Genomic DNA, 27,402 nt, shown 5'->3' with positions numbered 1-27,402 from the left:
GAGGGCAACTTTCCTCCAAATGTTCTGGCAAGACCAACTCTAACCACCTGGGGGCAGCAGAACGTGTAAAATGAATGACATGCCCATTGCGTATTCACTGTAGATGGCATGTCCTTCAAAAAAATAATGAGAAGGAAATTCTATCTTAACCTCATACGAGGACTAATAAGTTTAGAGTTCTCTGTATCCACTCAAGGAAATATTTGATTTAGCCATTTTGATTTCTCATCACCATCCATCCATCCATCCATCCATCCATCGTCAACCGCTTATCCTGCGTACAGGGTCGCGGGGGGCTGAAGCCAATCCCAGTTTACATCGGGCGAAAGGCGGGGTACACCCTGGACAGGTCGCCAGTCCATCACAGATTTCTCATCACTTCATTCCATATTTAGTGACCTGATTTAGAAAAGCTGAAACCTCATTGAAGTAGGTTAGGGTAACTTCTGGTACACTGGGTGAAAATGTTTAGAACGGCGTTTTTATGAAATGTATTTGTATAAATATTTGAATCAAATATAGAATTGTTTTCCTTTCAAAATGTGAAATTTTTGAAGTTAGGATACCTTGTAGATTAGAAATGTTTTTGATCACCATGGAGTCACCATGACATGACTTTATTCTGATTCCCCATGAGTGTAATCACAATCTCCTGATGTATAGATCACTGCCTCATCCCCTCCAGTTTCTTTCCAGTCCAGCATTGACCACACAAGAATAAAGCCACTAAGCAGTTAGAGGTTATTGATGGGAAAGCACTCTCTGCACACCGCTGCCTGCCTCCTTAAAATACAGCAATCCAGAGGAAAAACCGCTCAATGGCTGGTAGTGAGTCACACCAAAGTGATTCTGTAGTACTTAGAGAACACTAACCGTTCCTGGAAGCCCTTTGTCATTGGATAGAAAGACAGGAAAACATGTTCTGGTGGAGGACGCCTGAGCAGGAAGCAGTAAGATTTGGGCCTGAATGGGAATGCTTTTAAAATTACTGGAATTTCTTTATGTAATTATGCTTCTGATTATGTCGGATATATATAGTGAACAAAGCAGGCAGGCTTGGACATGTGTAAATTGGCTTATTGACCCAAATTAATCAAAACCTATTTTACATGTACTTTGAAATAAGACCACAGTGATGAGATTTCTTTAAATAAGCATACTGTAAAATATCTGCAGGCATATTTATTGGAGCTTCTCAGAATACATCCTAAATGAAAACCACATACATGTCTTTTTTTTTAGCCCTTTGTTGATATTTTTAAACCTCTGTCTCTTCATATTTTGGAGTGCATGTGCATTTTACTCACTTTGTGGGACAGGTACTGTATATCATCATACAGTGTTCTCAGCACAGGCCATGTATGAAATAATCATTTGCTTCTTGACAGAAGCTCTAAAGCTCTGATTCAACTGGTAAATAGTTTAAAAACATTAAACCTGTTCTGGGCCCGTCCCTATATGGATGTCTATTGTTTACGCTGACTCAGGCGCAGTAATATGAGTCTGCTAAGTGTGTGTGTGTGTGTGTGTGTGTGTGTGTGTGTGTGTGTGTGTGTGTGTCAGTGTATTGACCAACAGTGACTTAACCATTTAAGTAAGCCGTGCTGCCTCCTCAGCATTGCCCTGGAAGCTCAACTCAGACCTTTTCAATTCTGCTTACATTTAGTACACAAACAAGACTTCAACAATGAAAAGGGCTCACTATGCTCCTGCCGACATGCAAACAGAGAGCGAAGATGTTTAAAAACAATCCGAAAGTAATGACTGAGATCAGAATTATCACTATAAGAGAAAAAGAACACACCCATACACGTGTCGTGTGACAATCATCACACCTACCAGTGTATTTTATAGTAGGGCTGGGTTGTATGGTGGGAATATGGTATCGATTGAATGGCGTTAATAATATACAATTTTTTATTAATAACATACACAAGTTACTGTCACAGGATATCATGATGTGACAAATGCATACAAAAAAAGATTTTAAACTGGGGCTGAGGTTCAATGATCATTCGTGACCTAGAAGTGGAGATCCATTCACAATCTCATGAGCAAGAAGTCCTCAAAAAATGGAAATTTGAATATGTACATTTCAGTAACAGCTCTGCAAACTACATCTGCTGATCCAGTAATATGATTGAAAAGCTGAAAACTTCACTACTAAATGGATTTTGAATTGGTTGTTGAATTGATTTTGATGGACATTGAACAGAGGTGGTTCCGCTACTGCTATGCACATTGAAATTATGTCTTATTTCAATATATTATGTCTAATAACACAAACTTGGCAGGTGATCCACCAAACACATCATACAGCAACAATGCTTCATCATGTACCTGAGTGTGGAAGTGATAAAAAAGAACCTGCGTCATAGAGTATTGCTTATCCAAGAAACTTGATTTCCTAAATCATAAGTGCTTCCTGCAAATTGAGGCATTTCCCATCAGCGCTCAGTCATACTGTCTCCACATACACTGGCAGAATCCTTTTTATTGCTGGACTGTCTCCAAACAACAGGCTTCACTGTGTTAACATTAGCCATAGAGATGGTATCGCTCCACATTTCATTGGAGAGCACACACAGGCAGCAGAAAAGTGTGTGTGAAAATGAACATTCGATATTTACCCAGTGACTTCCCTATCTGGAGCTGCTGACGGGTCCTGTTGCCAACACACACACACACACACACACACGCAAAGATTAACGCATTATGTGAGTTCCTGCAGCCTGCTTAAACTGGGCTGTGTAAAAACAAAACAAACAAAAAAACTGTTGCGGGAAAAAAATTGCAGGTTAAGGAATATGCTTTTTTTCCTGTGCTACTTCATTTAGTGTTATGTGTTTTGCTCTACATGTGTTTATGTGTGCTTAGAGGTGCTGTATGTAGGCATGCATGTACAGTATGGTGTGGGTGTGACAGTGGCTCATAAAATATTCACCTGTTTTTCTCCTCTATAATGCAGTAATGTTCCTGCACCCACAACTCATTGCCTACATACAAGCAGTTTGACACTCCTGACCAATGTAGGCTTTCCCTCATTTGAAATAAGCTTTAAGCGATGCATAAATACTTTCAACTTCCACTTATGGCAGATTTTGTGCCATTTCAACAACAGTTGTACACCTTAAAATGAGGAGATATTATAGATGTGTGGTTTCTCACTTCCAACATACTTTTTTTTCAAATTAAACATCCTCAACATTTATAGCACAAAACCCCAGCGATGTATCTGTATTTTTTTAAATATAAGCACATAAATAGAGAACCAAATCAATAAACATGGAACAGAACTGGGTCACACGGAAACAAGACTTTGCCTTCATGTCTGTCGTCTAAGTAACACTCATGACAACACAGTCAAGCGAATATTGGTCAATATAGCTTTTATTTCAGCAAATCATACATACACTGTAAAAAAATGCATCTGTATCATAACCTTTAACACTATCGGAGCTGTGATGACAGTGTGTGATTGGTTGAGAGTGGCTACAGTGTCTGAGGTCATCAAAATTATTTGCATGTCATCACACTCATGAAACAGCACACTTTAAGACTGAAATGTTTCCAGTTCCTAAAGTGAATTGAAATTCCAAGTTAAAAGGAATGAGGGAGAGAGAGAGAGAAAAGAAGAACTACCGAACAGTTAGATGGCACTTTTCAGGTCTTAACATGGAATTTCAACAGATGTTTGATTCAAAATGAAGTCAGACGGCAGATTAATAATCAAAAAAAATTTACACAAGAGCTCAGCGAATCCCAGGTCTGCATAAACAGCCATAGGACACTTCTGGGATCAGTTTCAGTTTTCAACCCTGACAGATATACACTATAAATAGTTAGATAATAGAGTAGATCAGATACAAATCAAGCTTTTAAATCAAAGTAAAAGCAAAACACTGTTAAAGATAGTTCTTTTTATTATATAAAGCTGTCTAAACCAAAGCTTTCTCTAGCCAGTGTACTAATATATAAACCATTTTCAAATCCAGAAGAATCTAAGTGTTTTTATGCCTTAACTGCTATACTGCTAAGTATATCTGTGCTTCTCTACATTCTAGCTAGCCTATGTAACAAATCAAAAGGATCTGAAATATGGCCTATGTAACACCATCATAAGAGAGACCCAAAACACAAGCCATACCAAAAACCCAAATAAGCTTGACTGTAAAGCCACTCTTGTGCAGTGTAATGACGAGCTTAAGTCAGTCCAGTAAGCATGCTTCTCCCACTATTACCATCAGCTGTCCTCACCAGTAAAAGGCACACCTTACCCTTTATTCCCTGCCAGACAGGTCTAACAGGTCTGCATGGCTCTGTGTTTTATTACTGTGCAAGAGATTTGTACTGTTACACTATGCGCTCAAATCACGTCCAAGACTCATATCTCAAAAAAATTTAAACATCATCATTTAAACATCAACTCCATGTTTCTTCTGAGCTGTGATGAGGTTTTCTTTGAGCTCACCGACATAATAAAGGTAAGTAAACATTTTATCACACAGACTTGTGGCTCAAGAAGTTCAGAACTATGCAAGTGTGGTTTCATAGGTACACACTTGAGGGTTTTTTTCACCCTCTAGCTCCGTTATATATACTTTGAGTTCCACAAAGGTTTAGCCTCTGGTTCTACAGGCTGAAACAACAATACGCAGCATTAGACATGCTATGACAAATCTGTTTCATCTTCTGTATTCATCCAACAATGGATTAGAAAAATAGATAATATTTTCCCCCTATAACCACTGGCCAAGCAGTAATTTGTCTTTCTTTGTTGCTGAGCCTTTGAGATGATTTGACTTGATTTGTGTCTCCAGGAAAACAGCTAGCATGTCGGTTCTGATTGTTATCCAACTCACACTGTGTTGTTTTGTGGGGTGTTTTTTTTTGCCTTACTTCTCCTAATGAAGCATGTCTAACTCTTATCTTGTTTTTCCACACAGTTACAGTCACAGTTACAAAATCAAGATCAAAAGAAACCTAAAGAGTGCAATATTCTCTTATCTACATCATCAACATCCCACCTATACACAGGAACATTTGAGTAAAAGTGTGGGAGGGTAGAGGAAGAGGATGAAGGAATGAAGAAGGGGGAAATCTCTTTAACATTGCGCCTCAGGCATCAACACACTGAGGCATCAGAGTGCTGCACAAGGACAGGACACAATAGAAGACATGGACTGTCCAATGAAGGGAGAGGTCTTTGCACACGTGACCAAATCCAAAGCACTGGATTGGTTATCGATTAGTCCTTGTCATGTTCTCTGGTTGGCTGACACACAAGTGAACAAGTGCCATTAAACCAATCATATTTTATACTTAGAGAGGAAGAAAAAAACCTTAAATGTTTGCCAGGAATATTGGGGATTTTTTTCTTTTACTAATGAACAAACAATACACAGAGAGTAGTCCGTAGGCTGTTAGTACGATTAAGTATCTGCCTGGGAAGTCACCTAGAAACGTGCAGTTTGACCAAACAAACAGTTTTCTCATTTTCTTTTTTTGTTTTCTTTTTGAAAATTACGACAGGTATTCATCTGCGTCGTCATCGTCATCCTCATCTTCATCGTCCTCGTCATCCATCCCGGCCTGGTCGTCGAGGACAAAGGAATCTTCATCGTCGTCAGTGAACAGCGAGTCTCCGCTGCCGAGGTCTCCAGAAGACTCCAAAATCACGCCTAGAAACAGAGGATAAACCAAATCTTACAATTCAAGGAATAGTTTTGGGATATAGTTAGTGAATAGTTATATGAGAAGATTGACACCACTGCGTTAATCCCCATTAATGACCGCAACTTGTCATTTTTAGACAAACAAGAAATGAGCCCAACCAGTGATAAAAATACAGTGTGGTAAGGTGTATGGAAGTCCCTTTCCACCACTGCGATGAAAAAAAGATCCTTTAAGTTATTATAATGAGAAACTTAAAAATAATGATTTAGTATGTCAAACTAATGACAGCATCTCAAAATACCGACTATGCATCTCAAAATAATGACTATGCATCTCAAAATAATGACTATGCATCTTAAAATAATGACATAGCATCTCAAAATAACGACTATGCATCTCAAAATAATGACTTAGTATCTCAAAATACTGACTTAGCATCTCAAAATAATAACTTAGTATCTCAAAATAATGGCTTAGTGTTGCATAATAACGACTTTGCATCTTAGAATAATGACTTAGTGTCTCAGAATAATGACAAACATCTTAAAATAATGAGAAACTATCTCAAAATAATGAGAAGCCATCTCAAAATAATGACTTAGTATCTCAAAATAATGAATTAGCATCTCTAAATATTGAGAAGCCATCTCAAAATAATGACTTAGTATCTCAAAATATTGAGAAACAATCTCAAAATATTGAGAAGCCATCTCAAAATAATGAATTAGTATCTCAAAAATGATGAGAAACCATCTCAAAATATTGACTTAGTATCTCAAAATAATGACTGAGTATGTCAAAATAATATCTAGAAACCATCACAAAATAATGAGAAACCATCTCAAAATGTCACATTCTGCCTGTCGGCTATATTTAAGATTAGCACTCTGTGAGTTTTTGGTCAGTTAGGTGTCTGTTATATAGTCCGTTGGGTTTTGGTTTTCAATCCTGTCTGTCTGTGGTCTTGTATCCAGTCTTTTTGGTGTGTGTTTGCATTTAGATTTGGTCCTGTCTGTTTATGTCTTGTGGAGTTGGTCTATGTTGTTCTGTCTTCTGCTTGTTCTGTGTGGTGGTTCTGATCTGTTCTGTCATCTCGGTGTCTGTCTTAGTTCTTGTTCAGTTCTGTTCCTGTCTCATGTATTAGTTTCTGTACCATCATGCTGGAGTTCTGTCTGTTTGCTAGGTGTCAATTTATGTTCTCTGCCAGTTTCTTTAATTAATCTGATTTTGATCATTCTGCTTTAGTCTCTGTGTAGCCTTGTTTATTATTTTATTCATCCGCATGTTTATGTTTACTTAGTATCTAGCTTGTCTCTTATCTTAGTTCCTAGTCCTGTGCCTTAGTTCATGTCTTAGTGTTCACTTCTGGTCTGTGTACTTCTGTGTTGTTTTGTCCATGTCTGCTCTGAGTTCTGTTTAATCCCAGCTTCGGTCTGTTTTCACTGTTGGTTGTAGTTATTGGTGATCTGTCTGCTTGTGTCTGTATTAGTTTGTCATTTATATATGTTTAGTGTCCAGTAACTTGTGTTGTCTATTCCCACCCAGTAATCTGCCTGCCTGCCAGTCTCTCCTGCCTGTTTTGGACCTAGTTCCTGTACTGTATGGATTCAGCTTTATTTTAGACTTTGTCTACACCTTTCTGTGTACGTGTTTCAGTAAGTGTGAATAAAATCCCTTAACTGTATCTCTGCTCCAGTGTCTTGCGTTTGGGCTCTCTCTCCGGCTTGCATTCACCAAACCCTGACACAAAATAACGACAGTCTCTCAAAATAATGAGAAACTGTCTCAACTAATAACTTAGAGATACTAATTCATTATTTTGAGATACTTTAAGTCATTTTGAGATGCTATGGGAATATTCAATACGTAAGTGACAGATTTCATGCAAAATAAAAAATACAATTGTGTGTTGAAATTAATATGCATGAATTATTTCCTCCATGATGCCTAATACAAATAACGCGGCATCTCTATGTTTTCAAACACAGAAACGTGACACACTGTTCCCATGCGTTTTGCCTACCGCAGTTTGCAGGGCCATGGGTGCGTGAGCTGGCCACCTCGTTGCCATAACGATCGACACACCAGCACTGGCCGCTGCTGCTGTGACACTGGTGGGACCTGTAATAACCGTCCTCATCACAGGATGGTAAATACTGACCTACGCATACAAGACAAAACACACAGATGCACACAATGAATGAGGGTAACACACTGTTTGTGTGTGTGCGTGTGTGCTTTCATGTGTGTTTGAGTGTGTGTGTGTGTGTGTGTGTGTCTCACCAAGCAGTTTCTTCCCCGTTTGCTTTTTGTTGATACTGGACAGCTCTGCTTTACAAGGGGACTCTGAAAAGGAGAGACAAGGGACTCTGGTAACAAACTGCAGAAGTCTGCTTTTTCTGGGAATGCATCTGTTCGTAGAAACGTTGCTTCCTTTGTGTACTTTGTGCTTTCATTGTGATATTTGTTATACTGCCGTCTCTGCTTTCAAAAGTGCAGCTCCAGTGACTCATCTGTAAATACTGTTTCTTTATGTCCAAAAAAAGTCATTTTCATCTTTGGTCTCATACAATGGCATTTTAATGCAATGTATTGTATTGGTTTGCATTTTGTTGTATTTTACAGAGTACAATAATGTATTCTGTACATATCAAGGAAGAACATGCCATTCTTACTGAATGGAGGGTGTCTATTTTTTCTATGTCTGCAGAAGGTAGTTCATAAATTAAAGAAAGGTTCTCATTTATTACAAATTGCCTTGTTTTCTGAGTTTGGGCCATTATTTCGATCGTTTATGACAACACTGTGCTCACCAAAGTAACTGCTGAGATTGGTGAAGATCAACATTTCTACAATAAAGTACGAAGGGGCAATGGACACGAGCGATCATGCGATCAGACAGGTTCTAGACAAGCTAAATTAAGCCATTTTTAAAAAAAACACTTTATTAGGAGGCAAAACTGAAAGTGCATCCAAAATGGTGGTGATAATCCCTCACTGCACAGAAAAACAGTGTATGAGCACAACTTTATTAAGTACTGTAATTACTTTCAATTGTGATGAATGTTTACAAGGACAATTAAAATAGTTGGCAGTAATTCTTCTGTTTGCATTTGTCTTCTTTATCAAATAATATTTGGCTAACTTGGTGTTTTCTTATTATATAAGGAATCTATTAATGAACTATACATGGAGATACCATACCTGTATACCTCTGGAAGCATGTGCACCACTCAGAGCTGGTTATAACTTTGTCAGTATGTGTATCGCAGGATTTGAAGAACGCATCGGAGCACGGCTCGTTCCTGTCCAGGTAGAGGCTCTTGATCTCTGATTGGTCCAGCTGGAGGTCAAAATTTGTATCAAGCCGGGAGAACATCCAGCCTAGAGGGTCCTTACAAATAGGCGATGCCCCAACATCAAATTCTGCGGGGAAAAGGTTAAAAAATGAGAGAAGGGTACACGCAGGCAGGTGTCTCAGTGGAACAACAACCTTGAGAATGCATGAAGAAATTTTTTCTCGTTTCTTTGCTTGGTACACGCCATGTGACTCACTGTTCTTCTCTGGCTTCTGGATCTTGACTCTCTTGTGGTTGCCGTTCTCATGCAGCACTCTGAACCAGTCTCTCAGACGACTCACCACCTCCTTCAGGTCAGATTCACTGCACACTGAGGAACAAGATAATGATTAATGATATAAAGTGGCACTTTATTATTCCCCTATTCCCTTATGGAGATGACTCAGCTATAGCACAGCTGCCCTGAAACTTCAGGGATTCTGTGTCATGCTAAAAGACACTGTGACAGGACAGAAGGGCTTTAGTTTGCCAGGAGGGGGCTTTAACCTGGACTTGGACACCATGGAAGACTTTCTAATTAAGCATAATTTCCTCTCCAAAGTATCCTAGCTTGCGGTGTGCAGTCATGTGTGCAGAATCTTGTACCTTTCTTCTCTGCAGAGCTCTGTTCAGGCTGAGAGGGGCAAGGACACATGCCAGGACACTTCACAGCGATCTTCTTTCCTGTGATGCATGCCTGGTAGTCCAACTTACACTGAGCACGAGCGACAGAGGCAGAAAAGGAAGTAAAATCAGAATGTGTCTCTCATCAAGAGGAAATGTAACTGATGCGTGCTCAAATGTCTTCTATGGGTGACAGATGCTGTGATTGTGTGGGCAGGTACCTTGGTGGAGTAGGTGTGGCCATCAGTTCCACAAACGGGAGAGGGGTGAACCACAGGGCAGGGTGTGCACTTTGACCCCGGGCTCTGGTACAAACTGGCATCTTTAAAACTAGACGAGAAAGATTCAAAGGACATTTTTTACACACACTAAACATCTGACTGTGTGCATATGAAAACATTGATTTATCATTTGATATTGTCTCCTTCACAATGCACTGTTAAGCTTCCCTGATTTATTCAAAAGCAATGTTTTCAAAGCATTTTGTATCTGTGATGTATTTTCTTGTTTTTACATCAGTTTCAGAAATGATTCAGGGATTTTAGATTTATGTGTGATTATTATCTGATTTGCTGGCACTGTGCAGTGGTAATTGTGTTGTTGCTAAGAATGTGAAATGGGGTCAGTATGGCGCTACTGTCCTCTGTCCAGTCTGCAGTGTCCCAGACAGACACACACACACACACACACACACACAAAGCCCATTCACATCACTTGGCAGGACTTTGTGTCTGCTGTAAGGCCGTGCCAGTGCTGGGGTAATTGGACTAAAAAATAATTTCACACAACAGTCACAAGAGAGCCGGACAACTAGTTGACCAGCTGGAAAAATAGAAAACAGCCGCCCCTCGTGTGTTGTTGCTTGTCATGGAAAAATAAAAATAAAAACAAGGGAGGAGAAAAGAGATGGGAAGTAATAAAGCAATCTGGTTTGCTCCTTATCCATTGTCATTTGAGGTTTCATATCTAGCTTTGTCTGAGTGCAAATTCAGGGGAACAGCTTTGAAACTTAGGCCTGTTTCAAAAAAGCAAGCGTGTGTCTTCTTACCTGACTCTCCTCTGGCTGACACAAGAAGCAGTCTTGTAATCCTCGGCCACACACACCTTGTGGCGGCTGCATTTGATCTTAAGACAGGGGTCTTTGGCTGGATCAAGGCCTGAAAACACAAAACAAAACATATAGAATGTGAATTCCTTTAAGTGTATATATGGGTGTGTAACAAAAACACAGCCTCTCTATTTAAAGATCTTTCTAAAAAGACCAAGCCCATTAGCATATGCTGAGAGTCAAGCTTCCAAGGTTACACTTTCCTTTTGTTCAATCAATGAATCCTAGTACTATGTACTTCCTTTTGATTTTATTTTTTACAGATCTAAGTTCTGTGTGTGTGTGTGTGTGTGTGTCGGCGGGTATTACTCATGTTGTGGGTACATGAATCTGTTTACAGTCGCATTGTGGGGACTTGCCTTCCTTATGGAGAAAAAGATGCAAGTCCCCATAACATAAATCATTCAATTTTAGGATGAAGACTGGGTTTAAGGTTAGGGTAAGGTTAGGATTAGACAAGTGGTGGTTATGTGTGTGTGTGTTTGTGTTAATTCCAGCCACTGTCTCTTTACATACAGTTTACTGGCAACGTCTCTCTCACTCTCAACTCAAAGCCATAATACCATTAAGTATCCTTACAGCTAAAAACAGATGGAACTGGTTACAGAGGCTACTTCTGACCTTGCGTCAGCCTGCACTGCACTCATGCTCTTGCTGAGATCCTCAAACCGATCTGGTATTAGATCTCTCAGTTGAGGGCCATATCTCGTTTTTGAGGTGACAGCTGATTTTGATCCGAACCTTAGGCTGACAGTTGTGATCTTTGTTGGGAAAGACAAACAAGCTGTTTGACAGCTCGTCAGCCTTTAGCGTGGCACCAATGCGCAAGATCTAAGGCCCTCAGCTGATCTCAGAACAGTTTGCGAATGACCTCTGTTCTAAAGAACCTTACTGTAATCCCTGAGCAGCTTTGGTAGATTATCCTGCCTCCATCCTCCAACGCACTAATCTAATGCTATTGTTTCCCTGACATGTCTGTGCGTGTGTGTGTGTGGATGCATGTGAGTGAGTGTGTTTGAGGATACAGTGATAAGTGAGAGTGAATGTGTTCATGTCCTGGTGAGCCTGGATGTGCGTATGAGCTTATCACTGTCTATAATACAATGATCAAAGAATATAAAACCATCATTTTTTTCAATAACAGATGTTTGCTACTTAAATCCACTGGTTGGTGTAGTGAAAATAATTGAAGTTAGCAACAACACACACTCATATACGTACAGCAATAGGTCAAGTAGTGTGTGTGTCAAAATGAAAGTTTTCACAAAGAAGTACCTCCTTACTGCTGCTAATTCTGTCTACAGAGCCATAACAAGTCACAGGGCTGACCCCACAACATGTTTCCAGGAACAACATGATTTTGAGGGTCTAAGTTCCAGGGATCAGACCAAATTTAACTAAGAAACATGATGGTTTGAGGAGCGTAAATCTACTGTAACACCTGTAATGATGCACGGTGCTGTAGTGTTATTTACCTCCAGGAAGGTTATGGTTTGTGCTCCCAATTTTTTGTCTATCTGTTAGTTGGCAGGATTTTTTAAAATTGTAATACAATTTGTTGCAAAGTTAGACCAAGGAACAAGTGATGATCACATGGTCAATTGTAAAACACTTTTCTTTGTTGCTAATAACCGCTGAACCAAGTCTTTCTTGGGGTTCTTTGGATTGAGGCGAACCTATCACCATGGGCCTTTTCCCAGCTGAGATTTTTCCAAAATTAAAAATATACAGTTTATTACATATTTGGGTGACCCTAAATAAATGTCATACATTTGTGTTTTGATATGTCACATTGTTTTCCTATAATTGGCTGCCAAATTCTTGCAAGCATGACCTATTAATAAACTGCCTTTCCTCTTGAGTAGTGGTGCAAGAGCAACCAAATGCTGACGTCACGCACATTTACCTTCAAGCAATACTGGAAAACTAATGGGTGGCTTTAGAGTAAGGTAATACATTTAAGAGGCCATAACTCTGTAACAGTAAGTGTAACTTGTACCTTACTCTAATCTAACCAATTAGCATGGTGGTTCATCACTGTGTAGATATTAATGCAGATACACATCCATATGCAGATTCAACATTTTAACTAAATATTTTCTATGAATAAAATACTACTTAAAGATTTGTTCAGATTTGGAAGGGGCATGAGTTCTCTTTGTCCTTTCTAGTGTGTTTTTGTTTTATCCCAAAGCGAATAGCACAACCACTCCAGGCTCTCTTCCTCACACCCACCTTGATCGAAGGGCTTGGAAGGCGTCCATGTTCCAGGCTCCTGAAACAGATTTCACCAGTAAACAAAATCATAAAATTTTTTTGTCCAAACGGCATCTAGAGTAAATAATACATGGCAGATACGAGACTATTAAGCAGTCATACAAACCTCCACTTCCTTTAGGAGAAAGCATTACAAAGAGAGAGAATGAGGAATTCATTTTGATTAGGATTTTCTTTTAGAGGGGAAACTTTGCATTATGAAATAAATGGATGGAAATCTAGGAACACAAACACCAACACACCATCAAGTACAAACACGTGGAGCATGCATTTCATTCAGTCAACATAATGTTGATGTTGTGACAGCAGTTCTGTGCCGTCATATGCATCAATAGGGGCCCGTGTGTCTGTGTGTGTGCATGCGCTGCTTAGCATACTCCCTTATAACACCTTATGGAATTTTATATTTCATAATTTTATATATTATGTGGCTTTTACACTTAACAGTTTAAAGATATGAATAGAAAATATTGTGTAACTAACTATTTAAAGTTAAGTGAAGGCGTGAGGCTTTCAGGGAAGTGTTTCTATTTAAATCAGTTCAGCCAGTAAAATTAGCATTGAATTCTGGAACAGAAACACATGAATTAACATCAGATTAACATCAAAGAAAACCTCTGTTTTAAATGTCACATTTTGCACTAGAAGGAACTTTAAGGTGCTAATATCTTCAATCAATCCATTAAATCAGACTCTAAGCTTTGCAAATATATATATATATATATATATATATATGTCATTTCCCACATAACAAAGTGCTTTACTCTTTCCTTAAATGGTTTGAAAGTGAACTTTTAAAACCGTCCGTAGATATAATCACATGGTTGAATCTGTTGCCTGGGGATGTGTTTCAACAGTCTAAAAAAAGATAGCACAGAGGTGAGTGATTTGCTTGCTTTTAATATAAGGACAAGAAGGAGGCACGCCCCGAGGGTGCTGGCTTATGATGCAAATGTACAAGGAGCTTAAGAAATAGTGAGTTGTAGATCGTAAGCATTCTTATCCCATTAATGCATGTTACTAACTCAACATCTTCCCTCTCTCGTATTTTTTGTGCTTTCTCTTCTCTCATCTCTCCTTCTGTTGCGTTCTGCAGGTATTTCTGGTTCTGGAGCTGTGGAGTCTGGATCCTGCTCGAAACCCACTGGTATAGTTATAATTATTAGTCCTATTATTATTATCATTACCATTGCTATCATTATTACTCCTATTATTTATTTTCATTGATATCTGTAGCATTACCATTACAATTGTTTTACATCTCTATGTGAAACTTGCGTTGGGCTATAGTGTGTTCTCTTTCTCTCTCCCATCCTTTCCTTTTCCCTCTTTTCCCTCTCATTTTGGGTCTCTGTAAATAATATTAAAAAGAGTACAGTAAGTAAGTTCAATTAAGATAACTGTTATGAATTGCCTCTATATAAACAAAATGAATTTAAATTAAAACTGTGTGTTTGCATGCGATAAGAGATCTCACTCTCTGGTTTACTCTCAGTTCTGTCTCTGGGCATCCATTCAAACCCAACACTGCACTGTGTCCTCTCTCATTCTGTCACAATGATAACCTGTTCTCGTTCTCACATCTGTCTTGTTTCTTTGTGTTTTTCCATCACACACACACACACGCATACTTGTTTTTGCCAAATAGGAAGACTTGAATTGAAACTCATTCTCTGGAGATTTCATATGTCCGTAACCACAACCACAACATACTTAACCCTAAGTCTTACGCTAACACTGATTAACATTGTGAGTATCACCTTATTGTCCCCAGCTGGCAGGCTAGTCACCTTCTCCTTACTCACAAAGCCATCCATAACCAGGCCCCCTCCTACCCCACCAGCCTGCACCACCACCACTCAGGACCAAGCACCAAAGGACTCCATAGCTGGCCCCACCCTCTTGAAATCTCTCATCAAACACAGGACTGCACCAGACTGTCCAGGTTCACTAATCAAATCTCGCCTTTCCGGAACTGCTTTTTATGTTTGATTAATGTTGTGTAATCTATTTTAGTGTGTTGTATTATTATTACTATTATTATTATTATTATTATTATTATTATTATTATTATTATTATTATTATTATTATTATTATTATTATTATTATTATTATTATTATTATTATTATTATCATTATATTATTATTATTATTATTATTATTATGTGACTGTGTCAACTGATTTCTGATAAGATAAGATGGAACTGTATTTATCCCGGGGGAAATTGCTGTGCAGCAATTGCACTACAAAGTGTGACGACTGCAAACATGCAATAGAGTGCAAAAAAGAAAAGCTGACGGAAGCTGCTTTGGAAGTGAAGTAACCTCAAATCAATAAATAATCTTAGGGCTATAATATCTTTGCAACCAAAATAGTAGAATAACCATGCCTCAAAATTAATAAAAATATTACACAGTTACTGGCTTAATTTACTAATCAACTAACTAAACACTGCTTCAAACCGCACACATGTGGCTTTTGCACCAAGTGATTTATTGTAACTCAGAAAACAAAATGTTATCTCTCTTTCTCTCTCACTCTCTCTAGCTCTCTTTGTCGCTCTGTGTTTTGGTGTGTGTGTGAGTGACTCATTCAATTCTGCATGCCAGAACAAATAGGGAGGGAGGGAAAGAGGGGAGAAAAAAAACATCTTATCAGCATAAATCCCACAGTGTGGCTGAACAGAGACGAGTGTCTTATCCACCCAATTAAAGTCCTGTGTCGTAGATTTGCACACTCAAACATTGTGCAAATCTTCACCAATATGATGTAGCAAATTCAATTAAAGAGTGAAATTCAGAACTGTTTTCCTCTGTGTACAGTTCAATTATTCCTATGGACACAATTACCTCTCACTCTCACATGTACAGAGCAGCTTCATTGTACTATTTTTATATATTCGGTGCACGTAGCATTTACTATAATAACAGTATCAAGTTCAAGGTTTTATTACTCAGAAGGCTGGAAGTGAGTAAGGGAGTGAGGGAAAGTTAAAGGGTGAGTGGTTGGGAGGAGTTGAGAGGAGTGAATGCGTAACTATCTTTATAAAGATGCAGTATACTGCTGTACTGTACTACTGCAGATCGTCTACTTCATATTATCTATGGTACAAATGTTGCATTTTTTAAGTCTGTAATGTGTTCCCCAGGTTGTGCGACAGGTTAGAAACACATCTTGTAAGAAAGGTTCCGTGCTGGTTGAAATGTGGTTGTACAAATTAGTTAGCTTCCTGTTTAAAAACAATATGCTTTCAATTTTTCTTCAGGAAACTAAAATAGGTTTACCCCTTGGCCTTGCTATGCTTGTTTGTGAGATGCAGTTTCAGTAATGTATGTTTCCTGTATAGTCGCTCGTGGAGAAATAGACACGGTGACAGTCACATGTACTGACCTGCATTGCATGAGACTGGTGCATTTTTTGTGTGCAAATACTGTACTTTGACTCAAACATTTCATATGAACTGTTGCTGAATTCAAAGTAATTACTTCTGTTTTCTTTTAGCTTATCAGTGTAATTGAATCTCCATGATTAAACTCAATGCATTAATGTACTGTTATTTTCAATACACATGGGAATGTTGGATATTATCTTTACACAGTAATACCCAAACCTCAACTAGCCTGAACTGTTTCTGTAGGACTTACCAGCGAAAAGCATGAGTCCGTCCTCTGTCTTACTTCCCCATGCTCTATAAGGTGAATACGGTCATCTCTCTCTTTTTCGCAGCTCTAATTAATTTCTCCTTCCAATCCTTCGTTGCTGGCCCTTTCTAACCCTTGGCATCGTAACTGCAGACCCTTTCATTACTCACTGTATCACTTCTCCTGCTCTACCTTCCACTTCTATAAAGGTCCATGTTACAATAAGAGATAAACAACAGTGGCTCATGTCAGTTGCTTTTGTTTAGAATTACGAACAGTACTGTAACATCTTACTATGAAGCAAACCCACATACTGAAAGCTTAGCAAAGATAGCCAAATGGAGAGGTGCTTTTGTTTCTGCTCAGGATGGTTCCCCTCTAGCACTGCAGACCATAGAGAATGAATAATGAGAACATTGCATTATGGGGGCCAGGCCCTCTAGACCAGTCAAGACAACAAAAGTGCTTGCGGTCTGATTCCTTAATGGAATCAACAGACGCACGCAAATGCACACACACAAACACACACACACACACACACACACACACACACACACACACACACACAATTTTATAAAAACACAAAGTTATCACCACAACACTGACTGTAGAGCCAGAATCTGTCAGCACTACAACACATCAAATAACAGGAGGTATGCACTTCACACATGCAACCAGACACCCACTTTCCAGAAACCACAGAAAAACCCAAAATTCAACAATAGGTCTAATGGCCTCCTGAGTGTACGCTAAAAATAGCAATGTTTCAATTTATCTCACCATCTCTTTCCACCTCTATTCCTATCTCTCTCTTAGAGTTGTAACAGTTTTTTTTTTCTCATGTGCACAAATACACACAAATACAACAGTGTGTGTATTCGGCTCTGATAACATCGTAATTTGCTGGTGTGCATATCCTTGTTCTGTATGGTTTTATCTGTGTGCCTATAGAAATAAGGCCTCATGAAATCGTTAAAACCATACTTTCAGAAATTTACAGATCATCTGTTCCAACTGTGTCCTAATGGCTTATTTACCACTCCTGACTCCTTCAAGCCTCCCCCCTAACTTCCAACAGGCAAAATATGTGCATGTTTTCACTGTACTGGCTCTGCTCGTCTTGCTCAAGCTTGTCACATGCACGCACGCATAAACACACAAATACACAAATACACACACTGAGGTGCTTTGAAGTGGAAAAGGCCTCAAGCTCTGTACCTTCCCTACATCATTCACCCTCCACATCCCAAACAACACAAGACGGACATGCACAGAATGAGAGAGATAAGAGGTAAAGAGAGGAGATAATGGAAAGACGCTAATTTATGCATTATACTCTTCATCACACAACATTCCTTGTGTTCCATTGTTATCTCAGCTTATCTTTTTACTGTACGGCAGAGCTGAAAGCTAGGAAAGGCCCAGTAACAGAAGCAGAATGTCTAAAAAACTAAGATGGCACCAGTGCAGCAAAGAGAGCCCCAGGCCTCTCCAGCCACCCTAACAGGACTTACAGTAAATCAATGGCCAAGATTCTATCTAGTGCACTTACCAGGAGACCCACTTATGGCTCTTGCAGAAAGATGAAAGTGACAGTACATGCCTAAAATGTAAAATTGAAATAAAGGAAAGTAAAGGAAAGTTTGGCACAGAATACCAGGATAAGATTTAAAAAGTATCTGTACTGGGTGTATTGCTGAGGTTCTGGGAGAAAGAAAAAAAATATTTTAATTATAAAACTGTGCTATTTGAACGTAGGATTAAGATAAGGACTAAAGGGTTTCGTCCCAAACTAAGATAACTTAACTTCTGTATGAACTACTCTCGTCATTTATTTTAAGCAACATGACTGGGTTTCACAAGCTATTTGTGAATCCATAAATAGTTTCTGTGTAAAATCCTTACTTAGTTCTTAGTAAGCTTCTAGCTAGTTTCAAACTAGGGATTTGTTGTTGTCGAACCATTAAACCTTAAGAAATGCCAGTAGCTAGATTACAATAATGTTAATCTGTTGCTAACAAACATATGTAGCTCTGTACAATCAAAAGCAATTAACAATGTGATCAGGAAGTTACTGTAGCATCATAAGCTCTAACATAACTTCCAAAAAATAATAGTTTTAAGAGGCTAAATACTTAACTTAACTTAACTTAACTTAACTTAACTGACAATCCTTGATAAATGTAGTTTTTTTTATAAATTCATACATATGGAAATATGTTTCAGGGTTAGAAGTATTCATACAGTTCAGTGACAAGGAAATATCTGATTATAGTTAGAATGGGTTAACTAACTTAATTTTGTATCTATGTGAGAAATGATTTGTGCAACCTGTTTCAATTTAGTGATGCATAACTCCCCACTTAGTAAATTCTTATGTTAAAACTATGCTAATTTTAAACTTAAAAGAGCATGTGCAACATGCTCCAGTTCCATTTTTGAGTGTGTAATCAAACGGGCTGATCTTTTCACTTTCTGAAAAAAAAATATGGCCCTATATATGTATATGGGGCTATGTATCTCAGAAGTACATTTACATGATACGTGTTCACAGGCAGTGCGGTATGTGCCAAGACAAACAGTTGCAGCTTTCCTGTACTAACTGGCCCCTCAAGCTGTAACCTCTATAAAGTGTATTTAGTAAGTGACACTTCAGTGACAATATTGGGATGCATGTGCTCGTTTATGTGCAACTGTAGACTTTAAACCAGATAGGCATCACTTCTAACTACAGTGTGTCTAGATAATGTATAGATTAATATAGAAATAGACTTATTCATAAATAAGACTGCAGAAGCATTGTCCACCTTATATTCATCCTTACAACAGCCATTATTAAAAACTGCTCTAACCTGCTTTTGTGTGAAAATATTGTAGTCTTGTTTATAATATCTAATGTTATTGTAACTGAACAAACCCACATGCCATCATAGGTACAAATCTATCTACCATGTAGAGCCAAAAAGGTAACGTAAGACCTTATAAATAAATGTTTTACAATGGACCTATATTTGTACCTGGTTTCTGATCTCTGTACCACTGGAAACATAGTGGGGATACAAGTTAACTGGCAACAAAAGAGAAACAGGAGTAAGTTTGCCAGGACTGTCTGTCATTGCTTCTTTTGCTATTTAGTTTAATACAATGTAGCCTACTGATTCCTGTGTGAAAGAATGCAAAAACACACAGTGACACACAGACAATCTGGGACACAGCACTATCACAGGAAATGAAAGGCATACAGAGAGTACATACTGCCTTTGTGCTCTTGCTAATGCCTGAGCTTCAAGGTAACAACACAGATGTGAATGCACACAGAGCCTTCAGTTCACCAATCACTCCACTCTATTTCGTCTCTCCTTCTCTATCGATCTATCTATCTATCTATCTATCTATCTATCTATCTATCTATCTATCTTTTTTGTTCTGTTATGAATAGGTTAAGTGTCCTCTCACCTTGAGGATATTTATAGACCTCTGTTTATATTAACACAGTCACCAAGCTTTCTCAACTATCTTTCTCACACACACAAACACAATCTTTGTCAAGTGTTTCGATCATCTTAAACAGCACAGCACATGGCCAATCACATTTCCTCTCTGGCATTCAGTCACCCTATTTGCATAATCCAAATCCTGCTCAACAGAGGTGTATCACAGGGGTACACCTGAGCCACATGCTTCAGTTTGGCAGGCAAGGGAAAGTGAGAGATAAAAAAAAACATGCCTGTTACAAATTACATAAACATTAAAACATGTATAAAACAGACAGAACTTGTACTGAAAATTAAAGAGAATGCTACTCTTGCTTTTGTCTCTCTCTCTCTCCCTGACATCAACTATACCAAGGGCTCCACTGTAATTCAGGGAAACATCCTACTGCATGTGAGCAGCACGGTGGTAAAACCACTCATTGAAGCTGCTGTGAGTGAAAAGCGTATTTTCTCTAGTGCATTATGTTAACCGTGTTGTATCTGCTGCACAGTCAAAGTATAACTCAACAACAAAAAGCCTGTTACTCATAATTTATGTGTGTGCATACATGCTTATTTTTGTGCATGTGCTTGTTTGTGTGTGTGTGTGTGTGTGTGCGCGCGTATGTGTATGTAAGTGAGTGCAAGTGCAAGCATGTACATATCACTTCTGCTTGTATGGAACCATTAACCGCGATATGTGGTTAGAGGCAAGATATCCTTCTAGCAACAACACCCCATTCCTACATTGCACTATATACTGAAAGACTTAACCAGTCTTTTTACATGGAATTCTACTTTCTGCAACTTGAGACATTCATTTCCAAACAATGGCAGTGATTTCCTCTGTCTGTTATCTCTAATGTAGGCCTATTGTACAAAAAATGCACATACTGTAAAAAAACAAGCATTTTGGAAAGCATGAATACAGTAATTTTTTGCAGCAATCTGACCAGGGACAGATCTAGAGTCACTGGAGATCTGAGGCTTACCTATTGATAACTATTGCAATAAGCTATAAATAAGTGTGATGTAAATAAACAATTATTATTGTCACTTCAAACATAGAGTTTACTGATTCCAAGATTCCAAGACCCTCTTAAATCTGTTTTAATTCTCTTTTAGTCAAATAAGTGGTGCACCTTATGGAACAACAAATTCAATAAGAAAAGATAAGATAAGATAAGATAAGATAAACATAATTTAAAAAGCAACCAAGGTCCACATTTGAGTAAGTAAAATTAGCACAGTCTGCTACATTTTATGGCAAACATAACAACATGCCCCATCCAGTTTTGAGCAAATATTCGAGCCACTCTATATTTGAAATAACAGCTAATAAATAAAAGGTTATTATCAGCTGCCACTGCATGAACAAGCTGGGTAATGTAATGCGCACTGTCATGCAGGGCTGAGCCATCCGGTTAAAGACTACACGGGGGCCCTGTTGTCCTGCTGTCGAGGCTTCATTCAGTTTAAAACACATTGGTTCCTGCCCAGCTATGATCGAGGTTTAGTAGTCTAGAAAAAACCCACCGGGCGTGATACACAGTGGATTCGGGGCTTTGCTGAAAACATTCAGGGCTTAAGCCTCATAAGCCAGCTGGGCTACATGGTCAGAGACTGTATGGTAGCGTATGTGACATGGCAATCAGCAGCAGCATTACTTACCTTATAAAAAAAAGCATGTCAGCGTAATGGTGGCTGACAGCACCTTGTGGAAGTGAAGACACTCACCAGCAGCAACCAGATCAGTTCAAACCGAATCACTGCTGCACACAGTGAAATATTCCTTAAATATTCCCATAGGGACTCATAGTGTGAGTTGTGTACAGTGGATAATGGTAATTTTGTTTGTCATTGTGTTAATATGCTGTTTTATTCCCAAATGGGACTTGTGCTTTTCGTTGTTATATTAGTAGCCTCTATATTATATACACAGGCATGAGTGCACTAAACTCTGGCTTGAATCTCCACTGGTTTGTTGCCACTATCTATATCTTGTTCCTCTAAAGAAGCAGCACATCCAGGCATCACTGCTGCGGACTATTTCATACCCCACAATAATTAGGCCCCTACGGGGACTCAGCGGTGCCTCTCGGACAGCTAGGTGATGTGTATTTGTGTTTCGCAGAGGCCTTGGCTATCTCTGCTGAGCAGGGACTGCTATCACGCAAACACAGTCACGGGCAAGCATCATCCTAGTATCGTTCGTGTATTTACTGTCTCAGTGGAGCGGGTGATGAACGTGTGACAAACACCACAACGGGCCCCGTGACGAGTCACTTGGACTCAACGAGAAAACGAGGAGCGCATGATCACAAACCAATGAGGGGTGGCTACAGAGAGAAGGGGTGTGCATGTGTGTGTGTGTGTGTGTGTGGGGGGGGGGGGGGGGGGGGATTGGGGTTGCTAATGAGATAATGAGGAGGGAAAGGGCCTTGATAATAGGAGCCATAAATATTACTTACATCTCTGAATTTATCCCATCGCCCGGCGAGCCACTTATCATCCAAAAAATTGCCGCTGTCGGAGCGAGCGGAGACGTGTCCAAAGGCGACGGCGTACACACACAGCAAGGCGACGCTCAGCATCTGCGGACACACAACAGCACGGAGAGAGGACATCGGATCAGGCTGTAGCACACAGCAATCAGGTTGAAAACAGAGGCCGTTCAATCTGCATCACATCAGCGATGGATACTGATAGTAAACAATGAATATACGGATGCTGAGGTGTTTGCTTTCCTCCTACCTTGTCGCATCAGCTGCTCTCCAGACTGTATGTTCTAGCTGCCGTTTTCTGTCACTAGTAATAGCAGCCCTCTCCTCCCTCTCTCTCTCTCGTTCTCTCTCTCTCTCCGCACCGGCTGTCTGTGCGCAGCAGAAATCGGGAACGCGCAAGGCGCCGTGCGCGGGCCCTGCGCTCTGTCCTTCTTTCCGTCTTTTTCTCTGCCTCTCCTCAGTGCGGAGGAAACAGTCATGATGGCTCACTGTGGGCTGTTATCCGGCCACCGCAAAAGTGTCTTCCACTTATAACCTTATGAAACAGACTGTCCTACAATTAAGCTGAGAGAGAAGATATCAGAGGCAATACAAAATTGTTTTCAGCAATGTTTTCCTAATGCCGTGGAAAAAAACAACAATAACAAAAAACAAAACATAACAAAACAACAACCATACTGTAAGGTCACTAACTCTCTCTAGTGTATTGGAGTATTTCTCTATCCAGAACATCAGACCTGTGTGTGTGTGTTTCCTTGATTTCTCCCATGTTTCTGCTCCTTTACAGCCATTTCATGGCAGCCAATCGGGCTTGTTTGTCCAGCAGTGACTCATGAGAGAGTTTCACACCCATTCCTGGCAGAGGTTAGTGCAGGACTGTAAATTGATGCTACAAAATGACATGGTTTCCATAAGAAATGCAGCACCTACTGTAAATGGCCCCGCTCTGGATGATTTGTAGAGGTGGGTGGAACCAGCTCTCTGTGAGGGTAGTCCTTTCTTTCAAAAACATCCCCCCTTAGAGGATCAGAGATTTGGAGGTGTATCAAGAGGGAAAATGTGTAGTTAGTACCCTTGTTTTTGGCTACAGCGGGAAACCACAGCAACATACAGATTGGTGACAAATTAAAGGAAAGAAAACAAATTATTAAGGTGTTGGGCTACCACCAGCCACCACACAGATTCAGTATGTCTTGGTATAGATTCTACAAGTCTCTGAATTCTACAGGAGGAATGAACACACCAGAAGATATTCTGAGTGAAACATGTCAGACCAATATCTCCCATGGATTTTCGACTACCCTGTAATCTGATGACTGCAAATGCCATAGCATATATAATTCACACTCTTTTCATATTCAACAATTTACTGACCCATTGTGCCACGCATGCAAGCAAGCACCTGCATTCACTATGACTGCTTTTTTCCCCTTTCATTTGTCAACCTGTTCTGTAATTCAACCACATAAAGATATATAGAGAGAATGGAGTAATTAAACCGCATTATAATGTACAATTGCTGCAGAAACCAACCTTGACCTCAGCTTTACATCTTCATCTTGAAAAGAGGCAGTAGAAAAGACGTGTGTGTGCGTGCGTGTGTGGGCCTGTGGAAAAGATGACAGTGTGCAGGTAATTGAAAGTCAAATTAGAACTATGATGCATCCATGACTGCTTTAGCGAGACACACGATCATGCGGCATGCTCAACTGAGATGCGAAATGATCAACTGCATACGCAGGTACAGACAAGTAAAACATGTTTGATGTCCTGTGTTAACTCCAACAGGAAGTGTGCAGCATGTAAACAGGAAACTGATAGTAGAGAAGCCATTGTGGTTGAAACAGCAGGAGGCTTTGGTCTTCTTTGAACCACGCTTTGTTCTCTCAGATCAACAAAAGATGATCTAATCTTGGTGATGACAAGACAGTTGTGAAGATGATGGTGCGCAGGACTGTGGATGATGTGGCCATTCTCTTATGGCTTACTGTTAGCTTGTGCTTTATGACATTTGTGCAAATGGAAGCGGTAAAATAGGTGTTTTGTGTGTGTATGTGTGTGTGTGTGTGTTTGTGTTTGCGTCTTCCAGCCCAGGGGGTTCATACATTATTCAGTCTTAGACATTAAAGATGTAGATGTGGTCAGAGACATATTCAGGAGAGAAGCATGCCCACACGCACAGACGTCTGTTGTTGTCTAATTAAACTCTGCATAGATTTTTCACTCCAAAGCAGTTTGATTTGATTTCCCTTTTTTTCTTAAATTCGTGAGCATCACACATTGTTGACTCAATCTCTACACAGGCAGAGCGGAAAGATGGGAAAGGAGAGGTGGAGAAAGGAAAGAGTTGATGAAAAATAGGACAAAAGCAACGTTATGTGTGAGCATGTGCGGCTGTGTGTGTGTATTTGGACAGGAGAGGCATGAAACTTGTCTCAAGGAGCTAAGATTTCACAGCCCAGTGACTCTGTCACTGTGCACCTGCTCACTGAGAGAGGGGGGATTGAGGAAATGAGAAGAAAGAGGGAGGGGAGGTGGGGGGGGGGGGGGGGGGGGGGGGTTAAAGGGGAGTAGAAAATCCATCTAGAGAGAATTTGAGTGAGCATACCAAAGGAATTTATCTAAATCTTTCACACCACACTTGGATTTCTTTATGGACCTCACTTTGTGCAGGCGGGTATTGTCATGTTGAAACAGTAAAGGTTGCTGCCACAAAGGTGAAGGCTCACTTTTGCCTAAAACACCATATGCCCTTTTCCATATATGACTTTTTGGCTTGTTCCTAATATGTTAATAACTAACTAATTAACAATAACTAACATTCACAATGCCAGGACCCATTTTGACTTTGCAAAAGCAGGAAAAGCACAGGTTGAACAACTGTTATTAACAATGTTCCTATAAGTGTCCCAGAAAGTCAGTGAGCTATGTACAACACCGAACTCTGGAACTGGCTCCTAAATGGAATACAGCCACCATTCATCATATTATTTACACCTGTGCTTTTCCTACTGTCACATGTCAACATGTCTTCTGTGAAAAATGCCCTCTGAGTGCTGTAGCAATGAACTTTTGGAAAAAACATTTACTTATCGGGCTTGTCCATGAAAAAAAGCCCCAGACCAAAAGTACACTAAAGTATATGGACCGGATATTCCACAGACACTTGACCTTGTAGAATATGTTGCTCTCTCTTCTTGTTCAGTGCAGTTCCGTTTAATATACTTGACTGGTTCGAGTGTCACTCAAACAGTATTGTGAACGATTAAATTACAGTGTTATAGTAATAAAATGCTCTCTCTCGCTCTCACTCTCTCTCTCTCTGGCCTCACTCATCTGTCTCGTTCTATCATGATGAGAGAAGAACGGTAATGGGGAAAAAAAGCTGAACTAGAGAGCGACTGTGGTGTGTCTAAATCTTTAATTGGATTTCTTGTAATCTCTGTTCTTCAGTGAAATGAAACATTTGGATTTGTTTCGATTCACCACAGCTCTAGCAACTGTCTTATGCCATTTCAGCAAAATGGAAACAATGACGTTGTGTGTGAAGCTGTTTTGGTTTGTATGATTTTGTCCAGAACTTCGTATGTGTGGGTGTGCACACACATGGTTATGTAGGTGTATGTGAATGAATTTGCTTTGAACATGGCTCTATTGTGTGTGTGTGTGTGTGTGTGTGTGTGTGTGTGTGTGTGTGTGTGTGTGTGTGTGTTTGAGAGAGAGAGGAGATGGGGAGAGCGAGAGAAGTGTGTGTGGGGGGGGTGCTGTTATCTTGCAAAGCAGACGTTTTGAGCACAGCCGTGACTATAAGGTCAGTGTGAGTCCTGTGTTTTAGCCCCAGGATGAAAAGCTAATAGCAGAAATGACAGAGAGGGAAACTGCAAACAGGAGATAAGGCAGACAGAAACAAAATGGCCATCGCTGAGAGGGCTGATTACAGAGCCAGCATAAGTGAGGAAAAGAAGCTGGGGGGGGTTCTGTTTCACTAAAAGCACAATATTATGCACCTGTCACTTTTATGTTTATTATTTCCAAAGAGGGAGAAATGTAGCTGCCTTTTCTGGACATATGGTACCTTAATGGAATGCCAACTGGGCTTTTGTGCCGTCTAAAAGCATCCAGCTGCAGTTTTCCATTTCAGTTAGCATTCGCATTTCATTCCACCTATTTTCCCACGATCAGAAAATGTATGCTAAGTACAGTCCCAAGTTTCAAGTTAGGGGACCTCACAGCATGTCTTTGATCTGTAAGTGGGAGTCACATGAAACATGTCAAAGATGGTGCATGTACAGATAGCCTTTGTATGTGGTTCAGGGAATAAAATAAGACGACACTAATAGAAAGAGTGATGACTGGCATTTCAGATTTTTTTTTATCATGTAGTCATTCCAACATTGTGAATCAACCAAAGGGAGCACATGGCACATTTTTGGTTATGGTGCTTGTTCTCCCCCTTGTGGTGATTATTACACATTACACTAAACAGAAAATTACTATGAAGCACACTTCATACATGGGAACTGACTCTATAAATTGGGGCCCCACATCAAATCTATATAAACAACATTAGAACACAAAATCTCACAATACTCTCTTACTTATAATATACATATAATATTATACAGTCCCCTCCAAAACTATTGGAACATGTGAAGATGTTTCTTGTTGCCCAGGTGTTGCCTTTTAGGTTGATTGTCCAAACATTAAATAGCTCTGCATGACTAGTCTAAGTTTTCATCCTTGCTTTTCCTGTTAAAGA

The 27,402-nt window shown here is 39.6% G+C and overlaps 1 protein-coding gene across 1 annotated transcript; it reads right to left on the bottom strand.

Moving 5' to 3' along the window:
• Window positions 1–3,372: 3,372 nt before the first annotated feature.
• On the bottom strand, window positions 3,373–23,045 carry spock3 (SPARC (osteonectin), cwcv and kazal like domains proteoglycan 3). The gene is made up of 11 exons (XM_038713404.1): window positions 22,894–23,045; window positions 22,611–22,733; window positions 12,982–13,021; window positions 10,687–10,795; window positions 9,860–9,968; window positions 9,621–9,729; window positions 9,232–9,345; window positions 8,881–9,102; window positions 7,960–8,022; window positions 7,700–7,837; window positions 3,373–5,681 (listed from the first exon to the last, which is right to left on the bottom strand). The coding sequence occupies exons 2-11, from the start codon at window positions 22,731–22,733 to the stop codon at window positions 5,524–5,526; spliced, it is 1,185 nt and encodes a 394-aa protein (XP_038569332.1). The 5' UTR covers window positions 22,894–23,045; the 3' UTR covers window positions 3,373–5,523.
• Between the last annotated feature and the right edge of the window lie 4,357 nt (window positions 23,046–27,402).

The sequence above is a fragment of the Micropterus salmoides genome, unplaced genomic scaffold (assembly GCF_014851395.1).
Source record: "Micropterus salmoides isolate LMB-PRFRI ecotype aquatic unplaced genomic scaffold, ASM1485139v1 Ms_hic_scaffold_12, whole genome shotgun sequence".
Lineage (NCBI taxonomy): Eukaryota > Metazoa > Chordata > Actinopteri > Centrarchiformes > Centrarchidae > Micropterus > Micropterus salmoides.
The sequence above is the reverse complement of the archived record's forward strand: the minus strand, read 5'-3'. Positions and strand labels throughout refer to the sequence as shown.

What these genes read in the sequence shown, in the direction of transcription:
- spock3 (XM_038713404.1), bottom strand. Translation starts at nt 22,733, where the DNA reads ATGCTGAGCGTCGCCTTGCTGTGTGTGTACGCCGTCGCCTTTGGACAC. An exon ending in GTCAGCCAGAGGAGAGTCAG is followed by an intron (nt 9,969 to 10,686) that starts GTAAGAAGACAC and finishes TTTCTCGTCTAG; the next exon opens with TTTTAAAGATGCCAGTTTGT. An exon ending in GCCACACCTACTCCACCAAG is followed by an intron (nt 9,730 to 9,859) that starts GTACCTGCCCAC and finishes GCTCGTGCTCAG; the next exon opens with TGTAAGTTGGACTACCAGGC.